Here is a 17,011-nt window from a genome sequence, read left to right on the forward strand (position 1 = left end):
TTTGTGTTCGCGTAGTACAGTTAGAATTTGTTGATAAATAATTATTTGGGCAAAATAGCATGCTCCAGCATATTAGCAAATAGCCAAGTGCACGTTCAAAGCACGATTAATGCTACATCAAATATGTGCAAAATGTTTTGTTTTTTGTCATCGTTATGACTAGGGCTGCACGATATTTTGTTTGAGCATCGTCATCGAGATGTACGTTTGCTAAATAGTCATATCGCAGGGTGTGCTGCGATGTTGGTGTTCTTGAATATACAGTGAATCAACAGAAATATTAAAAGTGACCAGCAGTTGGGCCTGTTTGGACATGCAAATAGAAAGAATGAATGCCTGCTGCATTTCGTATTTCACTCTTCAGAATTAAACTAGGCAGGCACATGGCAGTTGCTTGAGTTCGCGAGGTGCATTCAGGGACACTGCGTAAATGGGAGTGAATATGTTCTTTTGTAATACAGTACATAATTGTAAAAATTAGGCTCTACACGATCAGGATTTTTGGGGCCAATCAGCGATCAGCGAGTTTAAAAAAAACGATCACAAGATGGAGCAATGTGTTTATTTACATGACCTGTTCATTTACTGTATATACTTGTGTACATAATTGCTCAAAAAATATATTTACAAGACAAATTGTAAGTTTGTTCATCTATTTATGAAAATACAAAACAAACAGCCATTCACACCCACATTTAAATACGGTAATAATGATAATCAGAATTTGAAACAGTAATGCTAACTTTTTGAAATGTTATCACAGTTTATCAGTGAATTATAACATCACTGGTTCAAACATTAATTGTGTGATGAGTCCTGTATTTATGCTCTCATTGTGGTTAAACTCATGTATCCGTTTTGCCTGTAAAATCTCACATTTCCTCACATTCTCCAAAGGTGTACCACTGCGCCACACACCTCTCTTACCTTGCATATCATTTTAGTCAGTAGGTCATGTTTACACACCGGAAAACAATATTTTCAATTTCATCGACAAGGCATTTTGGAGCCTATTGTTTGTTTGTTTGTGATAAAGTTGTACATATGCGAATGCATCGCAACACAAACCACAATGGGCCCAGTAAATGTAGATGTCGCTTTTAATGCTACTTTTTTGCTACTCAAGATAATTAGGTTGTTCATGCTTTTCCAGTCCTGTGCATAAATGTACTCTGGGCATGCAGAGTGTGAGACTATTCCCTGCAGACCTTGTGACTTTTGCCTGGATGGTCATATGGGATCTTGTTTAATGTTTACTTCTGCCATTTTTTCAGGTAGATTTGTTATCTCTGTCAGCTACAATGCAGTTTACACCCACATATAGGTTGGGAATTTGCTTTGAAAAACTGCTGCATTTGGGGTCCTTGTGGTTGCTGTGCTTCCTTCCAAACTATTGAGGTGTGCATGTTTGTCTTATCTGTGGGAGAATTTCCATAACATTTGTGGCATCCTTGATGGAGAATTGTGCAGCTTCCTGTCTTCTTTCTTCCACTCACTTTTGTATTTCCATAAATCTACTGTGTGGGAATCCCAGGTGTTTTTGGATGTTCAAAATGCTCATGGTCCACTTCCTCCTGTTGTACTGTAGTATATGCCCAAACCAGCCCAACCATATAGTGTTGCGATTTCATTCAGTTACAGTATCACATCCTGTTTGTAACTTTGCTCACTGTGTACACTGAATGTAAGAAAACGGGACTGAGCAAGATGGTGGGCATTTGAAGAAATTATCCTTAATCGATTTGAGATGGCTATCAATTATTGCATTACGATTACTATTACAAAGTGTGAATGATTTGCCCTTTTAACAAAGCTTATCTTAGTGAAGCTAGCAGAGTTCCCTCGATTACCACTGTACTTTGGCTGTCAACATCATCAAGTGAGTAAATAAAGACCACAACCCCCAAAATCTAGCTAGATCCTATGACGGATTCACTGCCTGCACCTTGGAGTACCTTAAGGTTTGGGCCTTTAATCTTGGCACCAGCCCGCCACAATTACTGTAAATCTTCATTCCCAGAAGAAATTGTGTTTTTATAATCTAAATAATTAACTGCCTTGTTTAGCAAAAGGAAAAAATGGAAAATGGTTTACTTGGTTTGGGCAGCAAAAACCCAAATTAATTGTGCTCCTGTCCAGTGGCTCTAGCCTCAAGGTGTGAAGCTCACTATGTAACATAAACCTGTCGATACAGATAATTGTAATATAAATGTGTGAATGCTACAAGGAATGTCCAAATGAGTTAACTTTGCTCATCACTTTTCTGCTACCTACAATGCAGACAGCATAGACCCTTTATATATGCCACCTATTAGCTTCACTTACACTGATGTTCATGGGCTGATGATGACAGCTCATGCCTTCGTCTGTATCCAGTATTGATTGAACATTTAACTCTGTTCACTTGCTCAAAATAATGTAATGAAGGTTTCAATGATGTCCTACTTTTGATTGATTTTCATGGGGAGCTGATTTCTCATTGAATAAGATTAATTAATACTTGTTGTGAAAACATTTACTTTACTTTGTATTTCCTTCACTAGAATAGAACATTGCTGATGTGTTGCTGTTCCTCGGTAGGTGCTGTCTGATATGACCATACTCCAGCGGAAAATTCCCCCTAGTTTCAGAGACCCTGCCAGTGCCCCATTGCGGAAACTCTCTGTAGACCTCATCAAAACATACAAGCACATCAATGAGGTATGACCCCGGAAATAGAAACCTGTACACTATGCCTACTCACTTATTTTGTTTTACGACTTCATGTGATAGTTTAGCGATTAGCATGGTGTTTGTCGTCTGTCTCTTGTCTTATCCCCCGCCTGTCCTCAGTTATTACGATACTTGTCTTAAAGTGTAATTTATTCACTGTTATGGAGCCGATGATTAGTGACTTATGCTGAGTTGACAATGGACGCGAGGCGCACGTTCGCCTCCACGAGTCTGCGTCGTATTTAGCCGCGTTAGCTGTAGCTCGTAGGTAGCTGGGGCGGCTGCCTCAAAATAGCATGCAACAAGCATTCCACCCACGCACAGCGGAAAGCACCAAGGTTGGGTGACAATAGGAACCCTCTGTTTGGCTAGTATCCGTGAGCATGATGATGGAAAAGCCATGCGAGTCCCATATTTCAATGCAATGTGCAAATTTGAATTATTACACTAAAAAAGACGTTTATCATTGGTATTGTGTGTTTATGTTCCCAGTAGTTTGTTGAATGTTTGTTTAACATGTATGCTTATGTCACATTTATGGTTGATTTAGAGGATGATGTCATTATCAAACCACGAGTGTAGGTTGTGTGTTATAAAGTGACCTCCCAGTCAATTTAACTGGATATTCAGCAACGCTTTCGAGGGCATTGCTTGTTAATTGGTAAGTGTTTCTTTACCCTCGTACCCTTTAGCCATCAATGTTCAATATGTAACATGTTACAGTATGCATGTGACATGTTATTTCAGTAGTTTTGTTTTGGTGAAAAAAATATATTGGTCTGAAACCGAAAGCTGAAAATTTTCAGCGCATCACTAATATTTCTCACTTTTAAATATTTCAGATCATCAAAACAATAGGCATAGATGGGTTTGGATTCCCCCCCACCGTTAAAAATTAACAATTTATTTTGGAAACTGCATTTTATTTTTGCTTGGGCTATCTTAGTGAGATATTAAAATTGGCTTTATGATCCAAAACATTTAAGTGTGATAAATAATCAGAAATATGGAAGGAGACAAATATTTTTTCACAATACTTTACATACAATTTGCAAATGGTCATTCATGCTCATTGTGTCCTCACAGTTCCAATAACATTATATTGTACGTCAAAAGCTCATCAAAACAGAAAATGTGAAACAAAACCACTTATACAACTTTAGATAATGCCAATTGAAAAGTGAAAACCTTTAATACTGCATATATTATTATTATTTACAATTATAGTATATAAGATAGTATCATAAGATTGATAATATTTCTTATGAATGTAATGCAGAAGGAGCATTTCATTTAACTTGCTTTGAGATAATAAGCTTCCTTTATCTACAGGTGTATTATACTAAGAAGAAGCGGCGGGCCCAGCAGGTGCCTCCTGAAGATAGCAGTACTAAGAAGGAGAGAAAAGTCTACAATGACGGTTATGATGACGACAATTATGATTACATCGTCAAAAATGGAGAAAAGTGGCTGGACCGCTATGAGATAGACTCATTGATTGGGAAGGGCTCCTTCGGACAGGTGAGGGCTGAAGAAACATCTCTGTGAAAACTTGAAATTCGTAGCTTGAAATGTCAACAGAAGAAGATTGGTCTCTGGATCCAGTCTTTCATCTGTCTATCATCCATCCATTTTCTATACCGCTTATTCTATGAAGGGTCACAGGTAAGATGGAAAACATCCCAGCAACAGAACATAAGCTGTGACTCACAATATGCCAGGACAATGTCACAAATGTTCAGTCCCAAACGTTATTTTAATCAGTCACTTTATGATTTTATAGGATATCAAGCTGCAGTTCCAACCCCATCTCATGTTTACAATGTGTGCGCAGGTGGTGAAGGCCTACTGACCACCATGAGCAGGAATGGGTCGCCATCAAGATCATCAAGAACAAAAAGGCATTTCTAAACCAGGCACAGATTGAACTTCGCCTGCTGGAGCTCATGAACAAGCATGATACCGAGATGAAATATTACATAGGTGAGATGGAAGAGAAAGCACGGCTCTGTGTATAGGCCACAGATCGTCTGCCTTTATGTATGTATTTGCACCAGTTGGTCCGTTCTTACCAGTCCAGTTAGTACTACACTTTTTCTATGTGTGTGTGTGTGTGTGTGTGTGTGTGTGTGTGTGTGTGTGTGCGTGTGCGTGTGCGTGTGCGTGTGCGTGCGCGTGCGTGCGTGCGTGCGTGCGCGTGCGCGCGCTGTTCAGCTGTTAGGCCAAACACAAAGGAGGATCTGTATCCCTTATATGCCGGAACAGTTTTACTGTTACAGTAGATTTTTGAAGATGGCACTGCGATTTCTTTGTATTCTGGTGGATATTTATTGAGAATTACAGTCAAACAGAACAAAGTTTTTAAAGGGGAGTGACAGAAAAGTTAGTTAGTACTACATCTGACTATAGGAAAATAGATAGGAAATGTAATTATATGGGCAAAGAGTATTGTCTAGCTACGTGAAGTGTTGAAACCTTTTTAAGTGCCACCTAAAATTTGAAGGATATTCTGCATAGATTTCATAAGAGGAAATGTTGTTCTGTATCTGCTTGACCTCATTCTCTAGTCACTCAATATCATGTCTCCTTTCTGTGTTTATGTGTTTGTGTGTGTGTGTGTGTCTGTGTGTAGTCCACCTGAAGCGTCACTTTATGTTTAGGAACCATCTTTGTTTGGTGTTTGAGTTGTTGAGCTACAATCTGTATGACCTGTTGAGGAACACCAACTTCAGAGGGGTCTCCCTTAACCTCACCCGGAAATTTGCACAGCAGCTCTGTACAGGTAGGTTATACAGTGCAACGTACAGACACACACACACACACACACACACACACACACACACACACACACGCTCACACATATGAGGGCAGTGAGTGCACTAGTCTTTCCTTCAGCCAAGTCAACTGGCTTTTGGCCCGTTGTTGGGTCAGCCTAAAAATGGAGTCAACCAAAATGTCAGTCAAGGGACACTGTAGTGAGCAAGAGTTTAACTTGTACCACACGTGTATTATTTGAAGAACAAGTTAGTTACTGGTAATTGAAATGAAACAAATGTCTTTTTTTTTTTACAGATCCTCACACAAATTTACCACAACGTGGGCTGTTTTTAAGTGTCAAGGTGTTAAGGCGATGACAAGCAGCCACAACATAACAACAATGGTGTCTGGCCAGGGACCACATTTTCTTAAACCCATATTTTCCATTGATTTCCTAAATTTCTCACAGTGAGCTGTGCTCATACATCCCTTTTTGCATTGGAGTTATCCTTATTTCGCCTAATGAAGTCCTGCCCTGCAGTCTGAATCTGGGTCTCTCCCTAGGAGACTTCCTGAGAGAATAAAACTTTGTTGCTGTCTTGCTGAAGCAGGATGAAATATTTTGTGCTGGTTGTTTGAAATAGAGCAGTTCTGGGGACCGGCGTGCAAATCCCGGCCCCGCCTGTGTGGAGTTTGCATGTTCTCCCCGTGCCTTGGTGGGTTTTCTCCGGGCACTCCGGTTTCCTCCCACATCCCAAAAACATGCATGGGAGGTTGATTGAGGACTCTAAATTGCCCGTAGGTGTGAATGTGAGTGCGAATGGTTGTTTGTTTCTATGTGCCCTGCGATTGGCTGGTGACCGGTTCAGGGTGTACCCCGCCTCCCGCCCGAAGATAGCTGGGATAAGCTCTGGCAGCCCCCGACCCGAGTGAGGATAAGCGGTTAAGAAAATGGATGGATGGCTGTCTAAATAGATAGAATAAAGTGGAATGGCACACATTAGAGTTCAGACTTCCGTCAAGACCAAAAAGAGCTTTGAAAATACCTTCATATATACAGTACTATATCCTGCATTTGGCTTTGTTCACTGAGAAATGACAATGTCCTGTTTCACAATACTAACAAAGGTGGAAAAAAAATCCTGGCTCTGCACATTTATCCATCCATCCATCCATTTTCTACCGCTTATCCGGGTCGGGTCGCGGGGGCAGTAGCTTTAGCAGGGACGCCCAGACTTCCCTCTCCCCAGCCACTTCATCCAGCTCTTCCGGGGGGATCCCGAGGCGTTCCCAGGCCAGCCGAAGGACGTAGTCTCTCCAGCATGTCCTGGGTCGTCCCCGGGGTCTCCTCCCGATGGGACGTGCCCGGAACACCTCACCAGGGAGGCGTCCGGGAGGCATCCGAATCAGATGCCCCAGCCACCTCATCTGGCTCCTCTCAATGGGGAGGAGCAGCGGCTCTACTTTGAGATCCTCCCAGATGACGGAGCTTCTCACCCTATCTCTAAGGGAGAGCCCGGACACCCTGCGGAGGAAACTCATTTTGGCCGCTTGTATCCGGGATCTTGTTCTTTCTGTCACGACCCACAGCTCATGACCATAGGTGAGGGTAGGAAAGAAGATCGAACGGTAGAGAACCCACACTCTGCTTCCTCATGGGAAGGCGTGTCGGTGGAATTGAGGAGGTCTTCGAAGTATTCTCCCCACTGACTCACAACGTCCCGAGTCGAGGTCAGCAGCGCCCCATACACAGTGTTGGTGGTGTACTGCTTTCCTCTACTGAGACGTCGGATGGTGGACCAGAATTTCCTCGAAGCCGTCCGGAAGTCTTTCTCTATGGCCTCACTGAACTCCTCCCATGCCCGAGTTTTTGCTTCAGCGACCACCAGAGCTACATTCCGCTTGGCCAGCCGGTACCCATCAGCTGCCTCAGGAGACCCACAGGCCAAAAAGGCCCGATAGGACTCCTTCTTCAGCTTGACGGCATCCCTCACCGTTGGTGTCCACCAACGGGTTCGGGGATTGCCGCCACGACAGGCACCGACCACCTTACGGCCACACAGCTCCGGTCGGCCGCCTCAGCAACTGTTAGGGTCTGCACATTTATCTAGATTCTAATGGGCAAAACCGTTTACCAGAAATGTATTTAGTGATTTTTACGTAATCAGCAACATCATCATTGTCATGCTTATCTGCCACTACTAAAACCCTAATAGTTAGAGACTGCTTGACTGATATAAAAAAAAAAAAAAAATGCTGGCAATGATAACTGTAATTTGTAGTACTATATTACCAATGGTTGTAACAATTACATGAACAGATGCGCTGAAGTACCAAAGTGTCATCATTTTAATATGGGTATATAGAAAAAAAAATACTTCCACAAATAATATCTCCAGCTGTAATCATATTTTGGCGACAACTATGGATGAAATGGTTTATGGTTAACCGTGGTAACATTTAAGTTGGTAATAACTTCTCAAGACGGCATGGTGGACGACTGGTTAGCGCATCTGCCTCACAGTTCTGAGGACCCAAGTTTAAATCCAGCCTCGCCTGTGAGGAGTTTGCAAGTTCTCCCCGTGCCTGCGTGGGTTTTCTTTGGGTACTCCGGTTTCCTCCGGAACATCCCAAAAACATGCATGGTAGTTAATTGAAGACTCTAAATTGCCTGTAGGTGTGAATGTGAGTGCGATTGTTGTTTGTCTATATGTGCCTTGCGATTGGCAGGCGACCAGTTCAGGGTGTACCCCGCCTGAAGATAGCTGGGATAGGCTCTAGCACGCCCGCGACCCTCGTGAGGATAAGCGGTACAGAAAATGGATGGCTGGATGGATGTTCTGCTTGTATGTGTCGTGGGACTTAGTCACTGTATTTGTTAAGCATTTTTAGACCGCTCTTGTGACTCATTTTTGAGAAAAATCCATGCAACAAATCTAGCAACTTTATCAGAGGTCTAACCCTAGCGGGAGATGTTCACCGACACCTCATCCTAAATGTGCACGTTGACAAAAATCCATTTAAAGGCTTGAATGTAACTAACATGAGTTTATACATTAGAGCAGTGTGAATATTGTCACTTAAAATCAAATGACCTTGAAAACATATTCCTATAATTGCACTTTGGGGAAAAAAAAAAAAAAAAAAATCTGTGTATTTAGTAATCGGATTTCTAATCTGATTTGATTAGATTTTTTTCTATTTTGGTGTGTCTATTGACCAAAATTAATTTGAATTGAAAACATGAATTGTGTCAAATATATATTTGATTAAATCAAATTAATGAATTCAAATTAATTGCAAAGCTTCTAATTTATTATTAATGTTTTGGTGGAGTGTCACCACTATTAAATAGATCACTGTCATTTTAGTCAAGTAAATTTAGTGGAGTCATGCATGACAATTCCCTTTGGGTGTTGGGTGTTTTTTATTGTTTTTTTTTTGTCAAAAACTACTTATAGGGTTGAGGATTTTTAGTATTCAAAATAAAGCATGTTTCTGTGCTTTCGGTGCATGTATCTGTATTTTTTGTTTTGCATTTCTTTTAGTAATTCAAGTTGTGATAGGATTAAAATTGTATTCTATTTTATCTACTTAACGGTTCTGCCACCTGTAGTTACAGTGATTATTATTATAGTGATTTTTGAGCATGGTGGGTGCATATCAGTAACACCTTGCTTAATGCTGACATATTTTATACCGTTTCATCTTTCAGCTACTGGTGACCAGTGTGGGGATATGTCGAAGGTCCTAACGATACATATCAATTCTGTGTCCACAGCGTTATTATTCCTGGCCACTCCAGAACTGTCAATTATCCACTGCGACCTGAAACCAGAAAACATACTGCTATGTAACCCCAAGAGATCTGCCATCAAGATAGTCGACTTTGGATCATCCTGTCAGCTCGGGCAGAGGGTGAGCAGCAATCACACACAGAAAATTATTTAAAATACCTGTCAAAAACTGTCAACACTTTTTAAACATAATATCAAAATGCCTTTTATCAGTACTGTAATTTCTCGTGTGTAATGCGCACCCATATATAATGCACACCCCCCAAAGTAATTGCTTATCATTTGTATTTTTCTTTAGATGTACTCACATCAATATAAGTAGATCAAATAGAATGAAAGTCTAGGCTACACCTTTTTCATGGCGGCATACATTTATAAAATGTTATTTTTTTTTTTTTTTTTTTTTAAATGTGACGGCTTCGAGGCATTATACACGAGAAATTATGGTACTTATCAGATACATATTGCATGGTGAACTAATTCCACCCTTTTCTCATCCTCCCATCAGATCTATCAGTATATCCAGAGCAGATTTTACCGCTCCCCTGAAGTTCTCTTGGGAATGCCATATGACTTGGCAATTGACATGTGGTCTCTCGGATGCATCTTGGTGGAGATGCACACAGGAGAACCTCTCTTCAGTGGCTCCAATGAGGTTAGCACATTGTCTCCCTTGGCAAATTTTCATACTGTATACAATTACTGCAACCTTTTTCATACCGCTACCTCAGAAACTGTCCTCTAAGCCGTAGTATAATCATCACCATTCTTTAAAGATGTTTCTCAGAGTTCATTTCAAGAGATTTTGAATGTTAAAATTGTGTGTCTCCTTGTTTAGGTTGACCAAATGAACAAAATTGTTGAAGTATTGGGGGTCCCTCCCAGCCACATGTTGGATGCAGCTCCAAAAGCTAGGAAGTATTTTGACAAGCTATCAGATGGGCTGTGGACAGTGAAGAAGAACAAGGACATCAAGAAGGTATCACATTTCCGATCCATTCAACTTTTTCACCTTAAACCGTGTTGGGGGAACACAACGCATAACACTTACTCTAATTTAAGTCATTTAAAGTTATTCTTATTATTTATTCATTCATTCATCTTCCATTCCACTTCTCCTCACTAGGGTCGCGGGCGTGCTGGAGCCTATCCCAGCTATCTCCGGGCGAGAGGCGGGGTACACCCTGAACTGGTCGCCAGCCAATTGCAGGGCACATATAAAAAAAAACAACCGATTCGCACTCACATTCAAACCTACGTGCAATTTAGATGAATTAATTAATTTTAATCCCTGGGTCTAAATGCACACGCCGCTGAACCAACCAGGCATGCAGGCAAAAGAAAAGTCTGTGATTGGGCAGCTAGTCTTCATCCAACTGTCCACCCTTTTTGTTGATCATTGGGTTAGTTGTGCTGCTAGTTTTCTGCACACAGTCAACAAAACTCAGACAGACCACTAAAAAGGTTTTCTTTGCATGTAGATAGGAATTTTCTTACTCACATACACAGTACTCATTCCATAGGCTGAATAAAGGAACCCAAGATAGTGCTGCGTCTAGGTTTGAACACTCAAGCCAATTCAGAAGTGCCCTTGACCTGCATTCTCTTTAATGGCTAGATTGGGGCAACCACTTCTTAATTACTGTAATTCAATATTTGCATTTTACTAAAGCGTTTACAGCCGCCATCACTTGCATCAGTTCTTATTATTTTTGTCTGCGTGTTTGTTTTCAGGAGTACAAGCCCCCAGCCACTCGGCGTCTTCATGAGATTTTGGGTGTAGAGACAGGGGGTCCAGGGGGTCGGAGAGCAGGTGAACCAGGACATGCCCCCTGTGACTACCTGAAATTTAAAGGTAAACTTTCACGAATTATAAAGTATAAGTAGTATTACGTTTAGTAGTAAAAAAATGAAAAATAAGAATGTGCAGGGACACATTACTTTCGGAAAAGACTATTACTACTACTACTAAAGTACCGTAATTTCTCGTGTGTAATGCGCTCCCATATATAATGCACACGCTCCAAAGTTATTGCTTGTCATTTGTATTTTTCTTTAGATGTATTCACATCAATATAAGTAGATCAAATAGAATAGAAAAGTCGGTTCCTTTTTCAAGTGGTTTAAATTTGATGCACCTTTGCAATGAAAGGTCTCCGTGACCTCAAATGTGGATGGCATGAATTTTGATTCCACAAACCTTGATCAGTGAGCCTCTAGTCTAGCGCTATCAGTGGTGTAATTGTCTTTGAGCCCAAGTCACTGCCGAAGATAAAGTTAGAATGAAATGGAGAGACTAATACTGTGATGCGCCATACGGTTTGAATTACTATAAATTTGCACAAATCTATGCGCAATAAATAGATGCAATCAGATACTGTAGTTTTAACTTGTTCAACCTCGTTTATAAGATTCCCATTTATTTATAATGGGAATAATTTCACATCCATTATGTGAGCGGGGGATACTGCACTGTGGATGTACAGCTATAAACGGATTTCTTTTTTATTATTTTTTTAATGCACCTCATTCAATAATTCCTCCTGTCTTGTCGAAGTCTCACCTATGTTACGATTTAGTAGTTTTTCACCACTCAGTACTATTGAAGCGCATCCTAAAATATCCTCCACTAACACCAGAGGACACTGTTTTAACAGCTTTTTGTCATCAGTGGGCCTCTACCATCAGTGTTTTCCGACCAGGGGTAGGAGAGCATATTACAGGGAGTATGTGGAAGCAGGTTTGGACAGGTGTCATGGAATACATGTACCGGCGTTACGTATTCAGGATTGGGGAAGGAGGAAAAAAAAAAGTAATTGTATTCCGGTACAGTGACTGAAAAAAAGATTATTTCGCACGATTAGATTTTCAATGTGGGGAGAGAGAAGCTAGTTTTCGCTTTGAGCACTCGCCTGCTTTCCCACTAGCAGGCCGAGGAACCTTGTCAGGAGTTTAGCAGTGCAACAAGTGGGTAAAGGTTGGCATCGATAAATGGACCGCAGCCACCACGGCGCTGTCTGAATGGTCGTGTTGCCTTCCTAAAAGCAGCTTGTTTAAATGCAAAGGAAAGGACGGTGACTCTGGATCGTATTCACTGGGAGATTTGAATGTCTGTGCGATGCGGATCAAACCTTGCGCAACCTCCAGTTGGTTGGATTGCCGCCCCCCAGAGAATGCCGCTGTGGGTGGCTGCCCATCCCGCCCCATATCAGACAGCGCCCCTGGAAGGACTTATTAATTTTGAATAACATTTACAAAGAAATCTGAGGTGTCATAGTCATTTGGACTGCTGCTGACTTCAGCTATGGGACGGGGGAGCTAGCGTAGCAAGCTAGCCAAGGAGCCCACACCTAAGTTGTAAGTAAACATTTCACAGTGACTATCCTGTGGCAAATCACTCACTACCATACTATTTAAACACCATATTACCACTGCTCAACCTGTCAACGGGAATAAAAACAATTTCCGCGGTGACATCACGTATTGTAATGTATCATAATTATGTGTGTGTGTGTGCGTCTTCGGACATGTGTAAACCTTTATCTATCTATTAGGGGTGTAATGAGTCATTCATTATATTGGTGTATTGATTTATATTACATATGGACCGTAGATGCCCTTTTTCATGGCGGCATACAAATTCCTTGCAATTGTACATTGAGGAACATTGTCCTTAAAGTGTTAGACTATTTTCTCACGCACTTGTTCACGAAGAGGTGAAACTCGCCCCATCTTTGCTTGTGAATGACTGAGCAATTCAGGGAAGCTCCTTTTATACCCAATCAGTGGCACCCACCTGTTCCCAATTAGCCTGTTCACCTGTGGGATGTTCCGAACAGGTGTTTGATGAGCATTCCTCAAACTTTCTCAGTCTTTTTTGCCACCTGTCCCTGCTGTTTTGGAACGTGTTGCAGCCATAAAATTCAAAGTTAATGATTATTTGCTAAAAACAATCAAGGTTATCAGTTTGAACATTAAATATCTTGTCTTTGTAGTGTATTCAATTAAATATAGGTTGAACATGATTTGCAAACCATTGTGTTCTGTTTTTATTCATGTTTAACACAACGTCCCAACTTCATTGGAATTGGGGTTGTATTTTGTTGCCCTTCTGTTTTTGTTAGATTATTCTTCCTATTAGCTGATCATTTCCACGCTCTTATTTGTAACTGTCATCATCGTGCTTTCATTGTGTCTTCCTCCAGACCTGATCCTGCGCATGCTGGACTATGACCCCAAAAGCCGCATCACGCCATTCTACGCCCTGCAGCACAACTTCTTCAAGAAGACCACAGATGAAGGAACGAACACTAGTTCATCAACATCCACCTCTCCTGCCATGGACCACTCCCATTCAACCTCCACTACTAGCTCTGTTTCTAGCTCTGGTAAAAACACACATCCTGCTTCACACAGTGTTCCTAAACATGTCTGCTCATTTTGCCTGAGGAATAAGATGAGATTTGAAAAATGATTCTCTTCATTAATTACGACATAATGATATGATGCAACCCAATCCACACCCGAAGGTATATGAACAGACTCCTCCAGGGCAGCTGTGGCTACACAAGTAACTTACCACCACTAGGGTGGGAATGTGGACGGAATGAATAGTGCGTGCAATTGTAAACAGTCTTTGAGTGCCTAGAAAAGCGCTATGTAAGTGTAATGCATTATTATTGTTTATTATTAACAGTTAAGTGATGCATGTTTTGTGAAATACAAAGCTGACCAACCACTTCGCAAACTCCACAAAAAGGCCTATTCCGGGATTCACACCCAGAATCGCTCAACTGTGAAGTGGATGTGCTAACGACCACCACCATAGTGGTGCCCAACAGTAGACAAATGAAATGTTGAATACATTTTCCTTCCCATTAAAGCTGCTCTTATTTCCAGGTGGCTCCAGTGGTTCCTCCAATGACAACCGTAACTATCGCTACAGTAACCGATATTACAACTCTGCTGTGACACATTCAGACTATGAGATGACCAGCCCTCAGGTACGCACAGAACAGCATCACTGGAGGCTTCACATGTATCTTGTTGGGGATTGGCTCATTCAAAAAAAGCTTACACACATCCTTGATCTAACCATATACAGTGGAACGTCGATAGAACGGACTAATAGGGGCGGTGGGTGGTCCGATATAACTGATTGTCCGGTTCATTGAAGCGCTTTTTTGTTTTTTGTTTTGTTTTGTTCTTTTGAGGCCATATACACCCATATTACTGTACAGTACAAAATTATTGTTTTCTAGGTTTTTTTTCATGTCCTAAAACCCCCAGTACAGTACAATGGTCTTGTAAATTTAAAAAAAGGCTTGAAAATGTTTGAAAGTTTAACATTTTATCCCAATTTACCACGCCGGTGTGCTTTGTCATGTTGACATTGTTGACGTACAGTACTCATCAGAGGTGAGTCGCTTTCATGAGCTGCGAGGAATTAGTGTGCTTCCTAGTTCCAAATCTAATCCTAACCCTATGGAGGACACGCCCTGCTTCAATATTACTGGCTCCAGGACACGTGCTGCTGCACTATGATTGGCTGTTGTATCCTTGTCGAACATGCCCTTCCAGACGGGAAAAGAGGTAGGTGACTTAAGTGTGGCGGCGTTAATGTTTCCCACTAACCCTAACCCACCCTAATCCTAACCTTAACCTATCCTAAACTGCCTTCAGCCCCAACCCTAGCCCTAAACCTAACTATAACAAAGTTCTTTGTTTTTGTTTCGTACAAATGTGATAACTTTGGGATGGTCATCGTATTACATCTGGGTAGCCTGCCCTTCCCGCGACACAGGAGCCAATCATGTTGCAGTGGGGCGTGTCCTGCCTAGAAACTATGTGGGAACCTGAATGTGTTGCCACAGACGAAAGGCTTGACAAAAAAACATTTTACTGTACTAAATAGCATGTTGCAGACTTCAGAGACTTTTAATTTGTACTCCTCAGAGTTAACAACGCAGCCATGTCGCTCTCTCTCAGCCAGTGTTATATGCACAGTAGACAATAGATATAGCCATCATCACATGTCAATGCACCACGGTCAACATGGCTGCCACATATGTCGACCCACAGCTCGTGACCATAGGTGAGGGTAGGAACATAGATCGACTGGTAAATCGAGAGCTTTGCCTTTTGGCTTAGCTCCTTCTTCACCACAACGGACTGATACAAAGTCCGCATCACTGCACCGATCCGCCTGTCGATCTCCCGTTCCATTCTTCCCTCACTCGTGAGCAAGACCCCAATATATTTGAACTTCTCCACTTGGGGCGGGAGCTCATCCCCGACACAGAGAGAGCACTCCACCGTTTTCCGACTGAGCACCAGGATCTCAGATTTGGAGGTGCTGATTCTCATCCCAGCCGCTTCACACTCGAACCGCTCCAGTGAGAGTTGGAGATCACAGCTTGATGAAGCCAACAGAACCACATCATCTGCAAAAAGCAGAGATGCAATACTGAAGTCACCAAACCGGACCTCGGCTGCGCCTAGAAATTCTGTCCATAAAAGTTATGAACGGAATCGGTGACAAAGGGCAGCCTTGGCGGAGTCCAACCCTCACCGGAAACGAGTCTGACTTACTGCCGGCAATGCAGACCAAACTCTGACACTGGTCGTACAGGGACCAAACAGCCCGTATCAGGGGGCTTCGGCACCCCATACTCCAGAAGCAACCCCCACAGAACTCCCCGAGGGACACGGTCGAACGCCTTCTCCAAGTCCACAAAACACATGTAGACTGGTTGGGCAAACTCCCATGCACCCTCGAGGACCCTGCCGAGGGTATAGAGCTGGTCCACTGTTCTACGGCCAGGACTAAAACCACACTGCTCCTCCTGAATCTGAGATTCGACTTCCTGAAGGACCCTCCTCTTCAGCACTCCTGACTATACCTTACCAGGGAGGTCGAGGAGTGTGATCCCCTCTGTAGTTGGAACACACCCTCCTACGGGGGACCACCACCCCAGTCTGCCAATCCAGAGGCACTGTCCCCAATGTCCACGTGATGTTGCAGAGACGTGTCAACCAGGACAGCCCCACAACATCCAGAGCCTTGAGGAAATCCGGATGAATCTCATCCACCCCCGGGGCCTTGCTACCGAGGAGCTTTTTAACCACCCCGGTGACCTCAACCCCAGTGATAGGAGAGCCCACCTCAGAGACCCAAGACTCTGCTTCCTCATGGGAAGGCGTGTCGGTGGAATTGAGGAGGTCTTCGAAGTATTCACCCCACCGACACACAACATCCCGAGTCGAGGTCAGCAGTGCCCCATCCCCACTATACACAGTGTTGATGGTGCACTGGTTCCCCCTCCTGAAATGCCGGATGGTGGACCAGAATTTCCTCAAAGCCATTCGGGAGTCGTTCTCCATGGCCTCACCAAACTCCTCCCACGTCCGAGTTTTTGCCTCAGCAACCACCAAAGCTGCATTCCGCTTGGCCAGCCGCTACCCATCAGCTGCCTCAGGAGTCCCACAGGCCAAAAAGGCCCAATAGGACTCCTTCTTCAGCTTGACGGCATCCCTCACTGCTGGTGTCCACCAACGGGTTCAGAGATTACCACCACGACAGGCACCTTACGGCCACAGCTCCGGTAGGCCGTCTCAGCAATGGAGGCGCAAAACATGGTCCACTCAGTCTCAATGTCCCTCGCCTCCCCCGAGAAGTGGGTGAGGTTCTGCCGGAGGTTGGAGTTGAAACTCCTTCTGACGGGATTCTGCCAGACGCTCCCAGC

At 42.8% G+C, this 17,011-nt stretch overlaps 1 protein-coding gene across 1 annotated transcript in view; it reads left to right on the plus strand.

Moving 5' to 3' along the window:
* The window catches only part of LOC133401122 (dual specificity tyrosine-phosphorylation-regulated kinase 1B-like), a 51,816-nt gene that overhangs the window by 28,637 nt on the left and 6,168 nt on the right, over positions 1-17,011 (plus strand). The window contains 11 exon segments of the mRNA XM_061673674.1: positions 2,581-2,700; positions 4,045-4,233; positions 4,547-4,561; positions 4,563-4,695; positions 5,345-5,494; positions 9,251-9,387; positions 9,775-9,921; positions 10,105-10,245; positions 11,001-11,121; positions 13,472-13,654; positions 14,166-14,269. Coding sequence (XP_061529658.1) covers positions 2,581-2,700; positions 4,045-4,233; positions 4,547-4,561; positions 4,563-4,695; positions 5,345-5,494; positions 9,251-9,387; positions 9,775-9,921; positions 10,105-10,245; positions 11,001-11,121; positions 13,472-13,654; positions 14,166-14,269 — 1,440 coding nt within the window.

This window comes from Phycodurus eques, chromosome 4 (assembly GCF_024500275.1).
Source record: "Phycodurus eques isolate BA_2022a chromosome 4, UOR_Pequ_1.1, whole genome shotgun sequence".
NCBI classification, from domain to species: domain Eukaryota; kingdom Metazoa; phylum Chordata; class Actinopteri; order Syngnathiformes; family Syngnathidae; genus Phycodurus; species Phycodurus eques.